This window comes from Typopeltis vanoorti, chromosome 19 (genome assembly GCF_054136105.1).
Source record: "Typopeltis vanoorti isolate ZY-2024b chromosome 19, IOZ_Tvanoo_1.0, whole genome shotgun sequence".
NCBI classification, from domain to species: Eukaryota; Metazoa; Arthropoda; class Arachnida; order Uropygi; family Thelyphonidae; genus Typopeltis; species Typopeltis vanoorti.
This window is the reverse complement of record NC_143567.1, coordinates 53,781,226-53,799,104: the sequence shown is the minus strand read 5'-3', so window position 1 is coordinate 53,799,104 and position 17,879 is coordinate 53,781,226. Positions and strand designations below refer to the sequence as shown.

The window sequence follows — 17,879 nt, the reverse complement described above, 5'->3', positions numbered from 1 at the left end:
CCCAAGTAAGGGCAAACAAAAGTTTGCATATTAAGTATATTCATGACTAGTCTACTTATGAAGATAATTCATGTGCAAACTTTTCTTTGCTCATTAGATTGAAAACAAGAATATAAATTCTTGTCAAATATAATTTACAACTGGTAACAAATCAATAGAATGCTTGTTATAAGAACAGAATAAAGGTTTGTGCAGAATTTGGTTGGTGAGCAGAAAAAAGGGTATATGACAGGAATACATCATTTACTAAAGGGATTTTATAGGACAGATGCAGGAGAATTTTTCAGTACATGACAAAGGTGAGAGGACAAGTGGTTGTTTCTATAACTGAATAAAAGCATGGTTCAGGAGGAATGTGTGCACCAGATTTTTTTCATGGAGAGTGAAAGGGTGCCTGAAGCAAGTGCACTGTCAGCAAATGAGCCCAAGGGCAGTTATGATATGATAGGTATTGAGAAGGTTAATGGGGACTTATGAGTTCTGTGACTCTGTGAAAATCCAAAATAATAATTTCTGTGAAATCAAATCCATTTCCTTTTAAAAATATAAAATATTACAGCAAGCTGAAAATATTACTTTTCTATATGTTAAAAAAAATATGTTAAAAAATAGTAACTTTGACTAGCAACATATATATATATATATATAATTTTAAATTTTAATGATCAGTGGAAGATATATGATGCATCATTATCAGAAATGATAATATTTACAAGACAAATATTTTTGCATGAAATAATTCCTTTGTTGCGTTGTGTATATATATCTGCTCAAAACAATCAGGGGATCATATATTAATAAATGATATACATAAATTGTTAACAAGTTTCACCAGGTATTCTGTCTGGCTTCTTCAGGAAAGTATGACAGTACAATAACGTTTGCTAGTAAAAAAGAAGAATAGAGTAACATAGTCAAATAAATGAAAATTAAAAACTGCTGCGTAACATCATAAGCATGGAGCGGGTGTCTTAGTCATTGTTTATTGAGCGCATTGTATAGTTTTTTAGCGAAATGAAATTCTGGTAAGCTGGGTGAATTTATTAGGCTTTTCCAGATGTGTTTCAGAATCATTCCTTGATTCCTATTTAGATTTTCTCCTGAACAGAGTACAACCGTGGCTTCTTCGAAGTTTTACATCGAAAATCTTCTTCTATATAAGGCATGGAGCTGTTATCCCAATCGATGGTATGGTTAGAGATCGAGAAGTAATGGGCTAATCCTGAAGTGTCTATTCTGTTGTTGTTCACATCTCCTATATGTTCTTTTTTTCGAATTTCCAGGCTTCTTGATGTTTGGCCTATGTAATTTAATCCACAGGAACATGGGATGTTGTATACACCGGCGTATTTGAAGAAGGCATTAATGTCCTTAGGAGATCTTAAAATGTGGCGTATAGTTTTGACAGGTTTGAGAGCAACTCAAACATTGAAAGACTTGATGAGTTTGGCTATTTTTGTTGAAACTGAGCCTGCATAAGGGATGACTATGGACGATGTATATTGTATGACAGGAGGTTGTTGCTTTGGAGGGTTTCTATGAAGAATCTTTTTGTTTGATTATATTTTTTGGGTAACCATTGTTTACTAGTGTTTGAGATATGAGAGCGAGTTCATCAAGGAGATCTTTTTCTTCTGAGATAATATTGGTCCCTCTATTTTTAAGCATATGTATTATGCTGAGTTTTTGTGCAATATGGTGAGATGATTTGAAGTGAAGGTAACGTTCAGTGTCGGTTGGTTTCCGATAGATTGTGAGCTGGATTTGTCCATTCTCTTGTGTCTTTATGTACCCAATAGTAATAACTATTGGGTACTTTATACATGAATGAATATTTCTTACTTATGGATAGGGTGTAATTGATGAGATATTGTTTAAATAATCGATATTTATTACAAATTATGTTACATTTGTAAATTATTTTTATAACTTTATAATTTACAAGAAACCAAAATATCCCCTATTGTATTTAGAAAAGGCAATTGATTATTCTTTTCCATAGAATAATCAATTGCCTTTTGTAAAGGCAATTGATTATTCAATTGCCTTTACAAAAGTAAAGTGGACTTTACACTTTTGTAAAGTGTAAAGTGACGTTTTGTGACGTTTTTGTGAAAGGAATTTATTTTTGTAAGGAAATCAAATAAGATATTGTCTGTGCCTTTCCAGATAATGAATACATCATCAGCGTATCTCCACCAAACCAACGGCTTTGGATTTACTTTGGAAAGGATGTCAGCTTCTAGTTTTTCCATGAACAGATCAGTGCAGGGAGGTGATAAGGGACTGCCCATGGCTAAGCCATCAAGTTGTTCGTAAACTGTATTATTCACTTTGAAATAATTCGATTTGAGGCAATGGCAAAAAAGCTGAGCTATGTCATGTGGATAGAGATTTTCTATGATCTTGATAACTTCTTCAACAGGTACGTTGGTGAATAATTGAGACCACATCTAGGCTTGCAAGGATGTCTGTTTTTAAGATGGTGATGCCTTTAAATTTTTCAGTGAAATGCTTAGAATTTTTTATGAAGGAATCCAATTTTTTTATATTATCTTTCAAAAGACGGGCTAGATATTTAGCTAGTAGATATTAATTTTAATTTATTTGACTATGTTACTCTATTCTTTTTTACTAGCAAACGTTATTGTACTGTCATACTTGTCTTGAAGAAGCCAGACAGAATAGCTGGTGAAACTTGTTGACAATTTGTGTATATCATTTATTAATATATGGTCTACCAATAAAGCAAGAAAAAATCTCAAGTTACAATTAGGAGATATTTTAATTTCTGTTGGATAATTATAAATTTCTGCAAATAATTATAACTATTGGGTATTTTATACATGAATGAATATTTCTTACTTATGGATAGGGTGTAATTGATGAGATATTGTTTAAATAATCGATATTTATTAATTTATTAATATTAATATATTTATAAATTGTGCTACATTTGTAAATTATTTTTATAACTTTATAATTTACAAGAAAACCAAAATATCCCCTAATTGTTTTGAGCAGTATATATATATATATATATATATACTAAGACACATCCACTATCTTTCACTTGGAATCTTCATCCATGAACAAGATGTAGCACATCCTCCTCATTCTTGGCTACAGCACCAGTCTACCCCATCACCATTGTCCACAATAGGCACTTTGAGTTTCCTTGCGTTTAAACATGCTTTTTTGGCTCTCCCATTAGTTTCTTTAACACATTTGTCACATTAGTCACAATTTTTCCTGAAACAACATATGATTAAATTAATGTAATAATGAGAGATTGTATAATAGAAAAAGGAAACAAATTTTATTCTATTTTCATGACAATTTCATAACCCTTCTACACAATTAGATGTTGGAAATTATATGAGTTCTAATCCTGTCTAAGACATGAAGAACCTTTACATGGATCTTTCAATTGAAGGTGAATTAGGAAGATGGCAGGATTTTTTCTCACTTAAAACTACAGGTTAAACTAGCCAGACGATCAAGTGCAATTAATATACATGATATGCTAGCCCTGTACCATAGTTACTTGAACAGTAATTCAAAACAATAACAATAAAGAACTAGATTGTTCTCAATAACTTCTGCTTTTTACAGACATTATGGTGATCAACCTAAACATGATCAATGAAATATTACAAAGCCTAACCAACAGCCATCCAACAATAATCATTCTGACAATGCGAGTATATTCCCACTTTTCTTTGCATATTATTACATATTACAATTGGAGGAATGATGTTGGTAACTTCAATGGATAGGTAACTATGAGAGCACAAAGTAGAAACAGGACATCTAAGAAAGTAACTGGAGCAGGTCTGTGAAAAGAAGTCATCTGTTAACTAGAATGCCTCTCTGTGACAGCATTGAGCATTTTTAAAAAGATTTGGTGCACAGCTCTCAAATGTAAGAACTATGTTCTAAGATTGGGATTTATAGTCTTTAACAGTTTCCCAGATGAGAACAGAAAAGGAAAAATAGAGAAATTGAACAGAAAAGGATACCAATTTTTTAAAGTTGAAGAGGCTGTGGTTATGACATGTTTGTGCTAGGAAAGCTATAGATGCCATTTCCAAAGGAAAGATCTGCTCTTGACTGGAAATCTAAGTATAATCAAAGGTAAGATGAAAGCAGTGAAGTAAGATTTTTTATTTTTTTTGTAAACAATAAGACAGTGTTTAAGTAGCAGTTAAGTTCACATGGTTAACTTTGCCCATTGAAGAGCAGCAGGGGGAATCAGTGTACCTAGAGCCCACTAGTCTTATCTCCATTACTGCTAATCAGTCCCTACAGAACCACCTACTATCTAAGCTATTAGTCTCCACATAAAGCCATCCCTACTGCCTTGGCAACTGTAGTTTCTGGGGATCTGAAGCAACCAGTTCTTCTGGCCATCTTTTGTTTTGAAGGATGAAGAAATATCTAGGTTTACAGGAGGAAAAATTCCGGTCTCTCTGTATGAGTCTAGCTGACTCACCTCAAATTGAAAAGTCCCTAAATGTTTTTTGTGGTTCCTGACAGACAATTATTACCTTAGCATGTGATGAAAGCAATGTAAGGTTTTAGGGTGTTGTATTTTGATGATAACCTCAGATAATGTAGTTATGAATTAGATTTCACCACTATTATTTAGCGAGAGTGATCATGAGATACAAACTTAGAAGGTGGGAAAGCATGAGAAGATTTCAGTGAAAAGGGATATGCATATCTGTTATAAAATGAGTGATTATAGAAAGCTCTGTGGATTAAAAACCATGGGGTGATCAGCTACAATGATGAGATTTAAAGAAGTAGTTCAAACATTGTTTGCAAGGTACTATCAAATAGAAACCAGACTGTGCCAGATACTCAGCGACAAATTGAGTTACAGCCTTATGCTATCAGGTATCAGTGGCATAGACATTGTTGAGTCAGTCCACCACATGGCATTGAGCTGTGCACATTGGAACTCATGTAAAACATATTCATCACATGTTTATGCCAATTCTGTGATTTTGCCATGAATGCAAAATTAGAAGAAAGGGAAAATGTAAAATTTTGCATAAACTAGGGAAATCTGCCATAGAGACCCTTGAATTACTTCATAAGGTATATTAAAACAAAGCCATGAGCTGAACTAAGTGTTTTGAGTGGCACTCTTATTTTAAGGGCAGAACCACTTTGGAGGACAATAAGAAGCTGAGACAACCGTCCACCAGCACAACCCACAAATTTGTCAAAAAAAATTCAACAAATCATCCATGCAGATGCATCACCATCCAGGAAGTTGCTGATATCACAGAGTTGGGATTTCATATGGAGTAGTGTAGTGCAATCGATCATCACAAGAGATTTGAACATACACCACATCGCTGCCAAGTTTGTTCCCCATCTCTTGACTTGCCCAGAAGGAGTACCTTGTGAACATCTGTCAAGATCTTCATCAAAACATCACTGATGACCCAACCTTGATCTTAAGGGTCATCACAGGGGACAAGACTTGGGTTTTCATCTACAATCTACAACCTCAAGAAAAAAAGAAAAAACAGCAATTATCACAGTGGAAGCATCCACATTTCCCAAGACCGGAGAGGCAAGGCAAGTCAGGAGTGTGACGAAGAGCATGGTGATCATCTTTTTTGATGTTAAGGAAATTGTGAACTGAGAATTTGTCCCACCTGATCATACAGTCAGTGCAGAATTCTACTGCAACATTTCAAGATGGCTTAGAGACTATGTTTTTTGTCACAAAAGACTGGAACTGTGGCAAAGTCGCAACTGCCTCTATCATGATAACGCTCCCTCCCACAGCACCTCAAAAACGTGAGAGTTTTTGGAAGTCATCTCACATCCTCCTTACTTATCAGATTTAGCCCTATGTGACTGCTTTTTGTTTCCAAAATGAAATTGAAGCTGATGGGGTGGCAGTTTGACACTGTTAAGAAGATACAAGATGTACTGCAAGTGGTGCTTGATGTGCTTCAACAAAAAGACTTCCAGGAAACGTTTGGAGTATGGCAAAAGTAGTGGGATTGCTGCATGAACTTGGAAGGGGACTACTTTGAAGGGGGTTGAGTCTAAATTTAAATTGGGTAAGTTGTAAAGATTTTATCAGCCTAGTCCGGTTTCTTTTTGATAGTACCTCATATCTGCTTGTTTTTGTAGAGTCTTGCCAATAAATATAGTAGGAAGATACAAATGAACAGTGAAATTTGGCATGAGCTGTAGAAAAAAACTTTATAGAAGTATAAGACAGCAAAAAATGAAGGGATATATAGTGAGCATAAGATGCAAGCTAGAAAAGTAACAAGCACGGTAAGGAAAGAAAAAGTGCAATATGAAAAGGAGAATGAGAATTAGGTTAAAGGAAGTGCGGGGGAATTTTTTTGCTTTGCAGCAGGTAAGAGCAATTACAGAAAGATAACATTGGTGATGAAAGAACTGTAGGGTTTTAGGGAGTTGGATTTAATAACCTCAGGGGATGTAATTACGAATGAAGTTTCAGTACTAGTTACTGAGAGTAATTATAAGATACCGACAAGTGATCAGAGCAGAGGAAGGGAAAGAATTCTTTCATAAACACATTGTTAGTATATTTCGAATTAGGGAGGGTGATTTTGTGCAATGTCTTGAAGGAAATGAATAATAAAGGTTTAAAAGCATGTTGTGAGTATCCTTGGTATTAATGATATGTTGATGCCTGTTTTTAGAGAATGTGTAAATAGTCAACTGTGTCCTTGACAGCTAATAGCTACTGTATTTGCTATAACAGTCCTCATGGATCTGTAAATAGTTCTACTTTAACCATTCTGCTTGCATTTTATGATGAAGTGGTGAATGTGCTGGATTAGGAAGATTCATATGTGGTGATATACTGTATTTTTGGATTTTGTAAAGGCATTTAATAGACTACCAGATGGCATGTCGATGTACAAGCTGAGGGAGATGCACATGAATAATCAACTATTCTGATAAGTGATTTGGACATGCCACAAGATTTTGTTCTTTGGCTGTTAGTATTTGTCTTATCCTGGTGTTTACAGAATCACCTGCTCTTGTGGCTTACGTTATTATGGACAAACTGGTCGATCTGTACAAATTCATCTTGAAGAACACAAAGAATACATTTCACTTAAAGAACCCAACAAATCAGGTTTAGCAAGCCATGCTTTATCTACAAAACACAGGATTCAGTGGAACAAAAACAAAATGTTACACAAACTTTCTTCTGGAAAGACTCTACAAAGAAAGCTGTGAAGCACACATTCACAACCCGAACCTGAACAAAAGCAATTGCCTAAAACTTTCTCAATTTTTGGAAGTGATATTAACTAATACTCATCATTCATGTGTTCCTTAATTGTAATTAAATTTTGCTTATTTAAAAATAATTATTAACTAAATTAATTTATTGTAATTTATTTTAAATATCTATTAATGCAGATAGAGCTATTCTCCTGCAGCCTATAGTGCACATAATATAACATGCTTTCAATTAAATTGTTGTTCTTTTTAGTTTTCTTATAACTGTATTGACAATGGTTATGAAACATAGCTGAAAAATTTTACAAATAAAAATATCAAACATAAGTGATTTTCATATTAATATTTTATGATGACATTGTTAGTATATTTCAAACTAGGAAGGGTGATTTTACAATGTCCTGAAGGAAATAAATACTAAATGTTAGTATTTAAAAGCATGTTGAATAATCGTTAGTTGAATCGGTAGTTTTATTAGTGTAGTTAGTGTACTAAAGTGTTTTACAACATAATCTATGTTGGGAAGTCGCCGCTAGAGGGATTCGTAGTGTGTAGTGTTCGTGAAGCTCCTGATAAGATATAATTATTTTCAGTTATCGTTGATAAATTTGCTTTAATATTGCGTAGTTTTGTTTGCCTTGCGTATCTTAGTGCGTCTGTTTGTGTGTTTTTGGTGTTTATAATTTACAATTTGATAAAATATGTTGCTAGTAAGTATGGCTCCAGTATGAAGGAAAATGGCAACCAGTAATGAGTTCGCCATCTTCTTTCAAGAATGGTAATGTAAAGGAGATGATTCAGTGTACTATCTGCGAAATGTATGCTTTGCAGAATGCGGTCAGGGTGTGGTTAGATGATAATAAAGGAGTGAATGTGTGTAGAAAATGTAGGGAGAATGAGGAATTGAAGTGTATTTCGGATCGTGAGTGTGATATTTTTGTCAAACTTCAGAATGAAGATAATAGGGATATGACAAGAAACGGCAAGGTTGTACCAGAGAATTGTGAGAGTGTGAATGTAGAAAGTGTGAATGATAGTATTAATGGTTTTACAGAGAATAAAAAAGATGAGATAGATGCAATGAGTGAGATCACGTTGTTGAATGGCGCGATACAAAGGGCAAAACAGCAGCAAGAGCATATGAGCAAAAGTCGACTGAATGAACCAGCCAATAATAAAAAGTATGACAGGAAAAATAGGCGTTTGAGTGTGAACATGAACAAAATGAAGGATAGAGTGCTGTATGGAGACTCGTTAGTACAAGGTGTGTTAGTAGAGGATTTGACAAAATCGTACCAACCTGGTGCGACCATAAAGGATGTAACTGTGTCTATTAGAGAGCAAAAGGAAAGGGTGAAAGAAATGATTGTTGTGGCAGGTACGAATGATTTGACAGGAGATAAAATGGAAATGATAGAAGACCTGAATGAATTGTTTGAGGTAGCAAAAGAAAAGAGTGAGAGAGTTAGAATGATTAGTCTTTTGCCACGGCATGACAGTGAAATGTTTAAAAGGAGGGCCATAATTGGGGGGGGGGTAGATATACAGTCCTTAGGGAGGCAGTTGAATGTAAGAATGAATATAATATGCCCAAGCAAATAAGGACAACAAATCAGAGTGGGATAGTTAATATAAGGCATCAAGGTAAGGTTGGGGCTAATGGGGGTCTTAAATTCATGTACACTAATGCTAGGAGTATTAGGAACAAGAAGGAAGAGTTTTGGCCCATGGTTGGCACTTCCAGACCACAGGTTATTGGTATTAGTGAATCATGGCTGACTGTAGATGATATAGCTAGTGGGACTGAATGTGATGGGTATAGTGTGTTCAGGAATGACAGGGAGAATAAAATGGGAGGAGGAGTATTGTTGATGATAGCTGAAGAGCTGCAGCCAAGGAGAATAGAGGTTGAATCGCAGGATAGAGAAAAGAGCACATTTGAGGCCATTTGGTGTGAGATTGTGGCTGGCAGAACTAAATATACAATTGGGTGCTGCTATAGACCAGGTGATGGAAAAGATGGTGGTGACAGTATGCACAAGCAAATAGAAGAAATGAGTGGAAGGAGGGTAATTATTATGGGAGATTTCAACTATGGTCGCATTGATTGGAGTGAGGAGAGGACACACGGGAGGAAGGAATTGGATTTTGTGCGGTTATTAAGGGATAACTATCTGCGACAGCATGTAATGGAAAATACTAGGGGTCAGAGAGTGCTTGACCTAGTAATTACATCTGAGGATTTGGCTGTAACAAATATGACCACATTGCCACCAATTGGTGAGAGTGATCATAGAGTCTTGACTTGGGAGGTGGCTAAAGGTGTAGAATTTTCAATTAAGACAGGGTACATGTGGAATTATCGGGCTGGAAAGTATGACAAGCTTAGAAGTTTGATTGGTTCAGTGCCATGGAATGTACAACTGCAAGGACTAGAAGTCGATAGTGCATGGGAGGTAGTTAAGAAGTGTTTGCATGAAGCAATGGCTGACTGTATACCTAGAGTCTGAATAATAAATCAACTAGGGGTTAAATGGATGAATAACACCATTAAGCTTGAGCTGCAAAAAAAGAAACAACTATGGAGGGAATTTAAGGAGAAAGGTGACCGGCAGGCACATGAATGGTATAAAGTGCAGGCCAGAAGGGTAACGAGTGTGGTAAGAAAAGCAAAAAAGGATTACGAAAGAACATTGGCTATAGAGAACAGACTAAAGAGAATCCTAAACAGTTTTTTAGATATGTAGCAAGTAAAAGGAAAAATGTACACGGCAGAATGATTTTAAAGAATGCCAATGGTAGGGAGGTAACTGAATCAGTTGATATAGTTAAGTTACTGAGTGAGCACTTTGCAAGAATATATCATCCAGGTGGTGACATTGCAGAAATGAATGTACCAGTAGATTATATGGGAATTGTGGTGAATGAAGTGGAGGTGAGTAGTCTATTGCATAACCTCAATGTCAATACATCCGTGGGATTGGATGGTATACCAGCTCGTGTCGTACGAGAAGCAGCTAAAGAATTGTCAGTACCCTTGACCATTTTGTTTAATTTGAGTCTCGGGTCTGAGTTAGTCCCGAGGGGGTGGAAAGAGGGGAAAATAGTTCCACTGCATAAAGGTGGTTCCAAGACTGCTGTTGTAAATTACTGACCGATTAGCATATCAGGAATCGTTGTCAAAGTCTTGAAGAAATTAGTCAAGAAAAGAATACAGGATTGGATAGATGAAAATGGGATATTGTATGAGGACATGGTTTTGTGAAGGGTAGACCATGCCTCAGTAACTTGCTCACATTTTATAACACAGTGACGGCTGAACTGGACAGGGGTAATGGGTTTACAGTGATACTACTGGACCTTGCCAAGGCCTTTGACAGGATACCACATGGAACCCTAATCAGTAAACTGGAGCAGATGGGGATAGATATAGGGTTGGTGAGATGGATAGGAGGGTGGTTGAAGGAGAGATACCAGAGAGTGGTTTATGCAGGAGTGGAGTCTAAAAGACGGCTTGTAACTAGTGGTGTGCCGCAGGGTTCTGTTCTTGGACCACTGCTTTTCAATTTGTTCATCAATGATATAGGAAAGGATTTGAGAGGAAGTGTTCACTTGTTTGCTGATGATGCAAAGTTGGGTAGAGCAATTGTGAGTGCACAGGATGTCAAAATTTTACAGGATGATTTGGATAGTTTGGAGGACTGGGCTAGGAAAAATGGATGTCAATTTAATGTGGCAAAGTGTAAGGTTATGCACTTTGGGGCGAAAAGAATAGCAGCAGTATATCGCATTGGTGGAACCGTACTCCAGGAGATTGATGAGGCCAGGGATTTGGGAGTGTTGGTGGATAGGGAATTGAAGTTTAGGGGGGCACATTGTAAAAGTGACTAAATCAACTCATCAAATCACTTGGCTTCTGAAAAATACTTTAACATGCAGAGACAAACAAGTTGTTGTTCCTCTGTATCGAGCCTTGATAAGACCCCATCTGGACTACTGTGCACAATTATGGGCACCAGGGTTTCTTTGTGATGGAGAGGAAGTAGAGAGGATCCAGAGACGAGTGACCAAGATGATAACAGGTCTGTGGAATGAACCTTATGAGAATAGGTTGAAGATTTGTGGGTTGCAGAGATTGGACGATAGGCGAAGGAGGGGTGATGTGATTGAGACAATCAAATTACTGAAGGGTTTCTATAAGATTGATCCAGAAGATATTTTTGAAAATATGATTGGTGGTGGGAGGACTAGGGGCCATGCATGGAAGCTGGGCAAGAGCGTGGTTGACAAGAGTGTTAGAGCTAGGTTTTTTTACTTGGAGAGTGGTGAATGAGTGGAATAAGCTTCCTGAGTCTGTTGTGGGTGCTACGACCATGAATGAGTTCAAGGCAAGGTATTATAGATGCTGTGTCAATGTCGAATAGTTGTTCTTGACATGATGTTAGGGCCTCACTCGATGAGTCTGTCGACTCCTTGGAGTTGCCCAGAACAATAATAATAAAAAATAATAATAATTTTCCATTAGTTTCCCATTTATTTGGGAGATAAATGAAAAGTTATAGAAATGATGTGATGTGTGTTGCTTCAATTAAGTTTAAAGAGACTGGCAGCCTGGACTGATGAGAGATGTTGCAATTTTAATGTTGATAAGTACAAAGTTATATATTTCACAGTGCAAAAGTGTAATACTGTGTGTTGCATCTGTAGAACTGTGCTCCAAGAGATGAAAGAGATTTAGAATCTTGGAATGATAGTTATTAGTTTATACTAATAACTATCATTATTAAATACCTAGCTGTATACTACAGCAAGGCCTTAAAACAGATCAATATCAGGATTATCCTGCACATAATTCATCATCTGGTTTCCACCAGAATGAGGAAACCCAGATACTGCATTACTCACTCATACTGGTTATGAATAGAGGAAGAACACCACTTGTAGAGTTTGTTCAATAAGAAGCAGAGAGATGATATGATATTATGGAGAGATTTAAGTTTGTGTGTGGGGGGGGGAGAGGAGTATTTATAGAGTGAAGGGGAAAAAGAAAAGAACAAGAGGCCATCTCTGAAAGCTGTACAAGAGTGTAGTGAACAAGAAAAGCAATAGACTATTTTTATGAAAAGAGTGGAAGATAAGTAGGATATACTGCCAGAAAGAACTGTAAAAGTGAAGTGTGAATGAGTTTAAAATATAATATGCACTTCCCCAAAAATTATTGGAATAAACTGTTAGATGAAAATGACATCCTAATAGAAATAGGGATGGTGGGGTTATGGTGCAATTTATGAAAATAGAAGGCACAGAAAGGAAGAGGGCGACGCTGTGGTTGATAGAGAAGTTATGCCCATGCAAAGTGGAGGTGTAAGAGCAAAGAGTGGCAGCAGTTTTTAAAACAGTATTGAGTTGTGGGTGGGATATATTTAGTTGGATGTTGTTATACACCTGGCAACGTGGAGGGAGGGATAAGGAAATGTACAGGCAAATTAGAAGAGAGAGTAAACATTATAGGTGATTTTAATTATGGTAATATAGACTGGAATGAAGAAATGGCATCCAGGGGAAAAGAGAATGAATCTCTCTTTTTGAAAAACAACTAACATAGGTGGTACATAACAGAGGGGATTCAATGATTGAACGTTTGAGTTTGATCATTTCATCAGAGGATATGATTCTAAATTGAAAAAGTGTCACATCCAGTTAGTGGGAAACAGTAATACTTTGAGATCCCAGTTTACATCCTTGGCTGCTAACACGGATGAAAGACTAGAGTTCTAACTAGGTGAAGCACCCTCTATGAACACCTGTTAGCAGCCTAGGATGTAAACTGGAATCTCGAAGTATTACTGTTTCCCATATTTTTGGAAGTTTTATGCATAAAACTCTAGTATTTTGTCCATGTATTTCAGTTACTTTTGTGCTGCCTTTGTGTGTATGTATGCTACAAGTCACACTGTGTGTGTGTGTGTGTGTGTGTGTGTTGGTGGTGGTGGTGGTGGTGGGGGGAATACAATATGAGACTTGTAAAGTCTCCTTTTTTATACTTCCCGATGATGTCTGTGTAACTGAGATGAAATATCAGAAGCATTAAATACTATTTTTAATCGTTTCCTAGTGCTGTTTCACTCCTTTAAACTTTTATCATGAGCTTTTGCAAAATCTAAGTATGCCACTGTATATACATCTCCCGTTAACAAACCATGCTGACAACCACAGAGAATACTGCTGTTGTCAACCCATTTCTGTATCCTAGTTCTCACCAATAGCTCATATACTTCCTACTTGCTCATAATTAAGCTATCTTCTCCTATGTCCTCTACACTTCAGTTTTTCATGAGATAACCCTGATGAGGAGGAAACACCCTTATATATTGTTTTTGATCAGACATCATTGATGTATTCACTTTGTGAATACATCAATGATGTCTTCTGCAGCAGTTACCATTCTATCATTTTCATCCTTTAAATCATATTACCATAATCATTTTTCCTTCTACTTGCCACATTATGTGTTTTGCATTATAGGAGACACTGAGATATGAGTGTTGGTAGCTTACTCCACCTTTGCAACGAGTTGCCCTGGTGTTGTACCACCTTAACCCAGTCCTGAAGATACTTTCAGGCGCAAACTTTGTTTGCTCACACTTGGATAAAGGATTAAACTAAATTTATTATACTCTAACCAAGCGAAAAATAAACTTTCAACATCTTTCTCTAAATCCAGAGTAAATTATTAAAAAAAGGGCAGCACACCAATTGGCAATTCCTATAGGTAGAGATGACCTGCTAATGCTTCTGCCTGATATCTCCACTTGGGCCTGGCTCCCACTGAAGAAACCTCAATAAAACCTGGAAAGGTAATAGCAGAACCCACAAAGTACCCTTATGCAAAAGCCAATGCGACAATACTACATCTACTAAAAGACTTCCCCGAGGAAGAGAAGGCTTTACGAAATGGTATAGAAGCATTCGGGGATATCCTACTTATCATCACAGGGAAAAACGGGCCTAAAGTGGTAAGCGCAGAGTGGAACGATATGTTTGTTGAAGACATAGACGAAATCACTCCAGAACAAATCGAAGAATTTATTGATGCAAAGGATGACGCAGGAGCAGCATTGTACAGAGGCCTAGGAATGTTAAACTACTCCCGCGGAGAAAAGTTAGCAGATCACATCCTCAAAACCCACAACAACAGAAAGCAGGAGGATGTAAGCCTTGCTTAACAGGCAGACAAGTCAGTAGATTCGTCGTACTGAGCAACCAGACTCGGGGAAAAAAAAAAAAAAAAAAAATTCCCCCTTTTCTCTTTCCATTTCAGATTAGAAGTTTTGTTATGAAAAGGTATTTGTCTATTCCACAGGAGAGGATACCCTGAGAACCTGGGCTGCGAAGGCCTACATCGAGGCGGTGCAGCTCCTTGTGAGCTGCATCACTCAGGCCAGGCTCTTCCCCTGCTCTTCTGGTCATTTAGTTTGAAATTCCGAAATTCATTCACCTAGTTTCTTATTTCTTTGGTTCTGTCTTACAAATTGTTATATGTACGTTTTAATGTTATTTACCAGTTTCCTTTTTCATGTGTTGCTTCTTTCATTTGTTTTTCCCCCGCTTTCCTCGGGCGGTCATCTGAAGAGGTGACCGACCGAGGAAAGCTGAAAAGAACGGATGGAGGGAGATAATGTCGGAGATCTGCTTGGTGCTGACATTTAAGTCAGGCCAAGTAGATCGACTGAGGCCTCTTTTAACTATCTGCTACTATCCACTCTACCTTTCTCCTCCTCTCTCACTATCAATCTGACTCTCAGCACAACTTTTTTTTTAAATCTAAAGAGGCCAGTGATGAAAGGCATGAACTCCCATTCTACCTCAATAAAGGTCGAAACTAGTCTGGGTAGTGGCCCTTCCCTTAATGCATAATATTAGACATATCCGCAAGGAGATGTGTTTTGCATTATAGGAGATACTGAGATATGAGAGTTGGTTGCTTACTCCACCTTTGCAACAAGTTGCCCTGGTGTTGTACCACCTTAACCCAGTCCTGAAGATACTTTCAGGTGCAAAATTTGTTTGCTCACACTTGGATAAAGGATTAAACTAAATTTACAATGACAACGTGATGGGTTATTTTAAAAATATCAAAGAAAATCGTCAGCGCCAAACAAGATTAGATAGATTCTTCTCTGCAGAAAAAAGAGAACGTGAATCAGCATTCTCAGCTCCAGCTAAGAAGCAGAAAGAAGATACTTAACAATGGGAGCATTATTTTCTTCTTTGCGGTTTTTATATTAAAAAAAATATTCTTCACTGTTATTTTTATGTTGTAATAATAAAATAAATATAAGATTATTTTGTTTAATTTTTTCTAAGTTATTAACATTAAAACACCTAAAATAGATTAAAAAAAAATATTTTGAAATTTTTTGGATATCGGAACGGATTATTTCGCTTTCCATTATTTCTTATGTAAAATCTTGATTCGGACTTTGAACAATTCATAGTTCAAATGGGTTTCTGGAACGAATTAAATACGAACTACGAGGCACCACTATATCCTTTCTTCAGAGAAGTTTTCATATAGCTAATCACAACCCAGGTGATCACTCTCACCAACTGGAGCAAAGTGCAAAACCTCACCTGCAATCACATTCTCTGATGAAATGATTAGATCTAAAACTCTCAATTCCTATGTCCTCCTTGAGATACTGCCTGAGATAGTTATCTCTCTCAGGAACTTAAGAAATTCATTTTCCTTATTCCCAAATGCTATCTCTTCATTCCAATCTATACTGCAACAATTAAATTCACCCATAACAATCATCCTTCCCTTGTTCACTAACCCATGTTATACATTTCTTCATCACCACCCTTCACGTTCCCTTGCCTATAGCAGCATCCAACTAAATATCTCTTCCTGTCAACCTCCACCTCACACCATATTGACTCAAAACAATTGCCACTATTTACAACTCATATCTACACTTTGCATGGGCATAATTTGTCTTCTATCACTTACAGCATCCCCCCCCCCCCTTCTTGTCCTTTCTCTCCTCATGGAAAACATCACACCCTTCCATTTCTATTCCCATCAAGATATTATCCTTATCCAACCATGTTTTGCTTATTCCAATCATTTCTGGATGGGTAAACTCAGTCAACAAAAGCATTTCATCTCCCTTATTTCTGATGCTCTTGGCATTTGTAAATAAACACGGTAATTCACTTGTAGGTTTATAACTGATCCTGCCCATGCCACTTGTAGGTTGTGATTTTCCCACATCCAACCATTTCCAGTTGCCTTTATTTACTTCACCTCTATCTCTTCAGAATCAACTACATGTTGTACATCCCAGGCCATCCTATTCCCATAAACCACATATTTAACATGTTAACATCTCAAGTGTAGTAGTTTTCTTAACTAAATAATTAAGTTCTCATGCTGAAAGTTTTGCACTAGCAAATGCTTGTGCACTCATCTAGTAACTTTCACCAATATTATATCATAAAAAAATGTAAATTCTTATTGATCCAACTATTAATGATTTATTCAGGATAATCATTATATTATTGCCTACCTCTGACACTGTTCAGCTTCTTCTAATGTATCTGGAACTTTTCTGTTGTTTGTTTCTGGTAGGAAGAGGATGAGTAAACCACTTATTATTGATATGGCTCCATAGATAATTAAAGGAACCGATGCATGAGTAGCTTTTCCCTGAAAAAGCAACAACATGATTATTGTTACTGCTGAAGTGTTTTTTTTCTAATAGCATTATAATGCCGAGAAGCATGAGAAAATATAGTTTGTTTAATCTCATTTAAGAAACTTACAATATCCTTCACAAAAGGAGCTATAACCGATCCTACTCTGGCAAGCATACTACTTGAGCCAAGGCCCACATTTCTGACAACTGTAGGAAAAATTTCAGCTGAGTACACAAACACAATTCCAAAGGATGCTGTAATGCAGAATTTTCCAATCATTGCCAAGACATTCTTTATCCAGAAGAGATCTGTAACATAAATTATTGTGAATAATTTTGAGTGTGCTCTTCTAATGGATTTATAATATCTCTAATATAATAATTATAACAATAATTTATAATAATAATAATAATAATAATAATAATAAAATTAGTACTATTGTAATTTTTTTAAGGAGTGAAATTCACTAGTTCACAGAAAAACATCTAATTTAGGATGCATATATGCCTATTAAGGCTTAAAAAGAATTCAACCCAAGAGTCTCCATAGCTCAGTCAGTTTCAATGATGCCCTTTGGTTGGTAAGACCTGCATTCAAATCCCATGTAGGCACAAAGAACCTTTATCATGGGCTTTCAAGTGAAAACATGGGTTAACCAGTCTCATATGGATATAGCAGGGTTTTTTATCCTACAAACACAGAGAAACCTGCCAGAAGAATACATGCAAGCCATAATACACTATGCAGACAGGACAAACCACCTTATCAGGGCATTAATTAGGTTTCAAAGAAACCAAGTTACTTGGCCATGGCCAGCCCAAAATGAAATGGGAAAATATATTCCATTTTCACTATTCATGAATTCAAACCAATTATCCTTCCTTACTGCATAACTTCCACGACTGCTCCATTATCAA

General features: G+C 36.5%; 1 protein-coding gene across 2 annotated transcripts in view; it reads right to left on the bottom strand.

The window, feature by feature from the left end:
• Positions 1-2,735: 2,735 nt before the first annotated feature.
• LOC150096124 (organic cation transporter protein-like) overlaps positions 2,736-17,879 on the bottom strand; it is a 104,899-nt gene continuing 89,755 nt past the window's right edge. For both annotated transcript variants that reach the window (XM_090408820.1, XM_090408821.1), the window contains 3 exons: positions 17,089-17,270; positions 16,833-16,972; positions 2,736-3,252 (listed from right to left, as the gene is read on the bottom strand). In XM_090408820.1, coding sequence (XP_090264946.1) covers positions 3,237-3,252; positions 16,833-16,972; positions 17,089-17,270 — 338 coding nt within the window. In that variant the 3' untranslated portion in view covers positions 2,736-3,236. The remainder of the gene's footprint in view (positions 3,253-16,832; positions 16,973-17,088; positions 17,271-17,879) is intronic.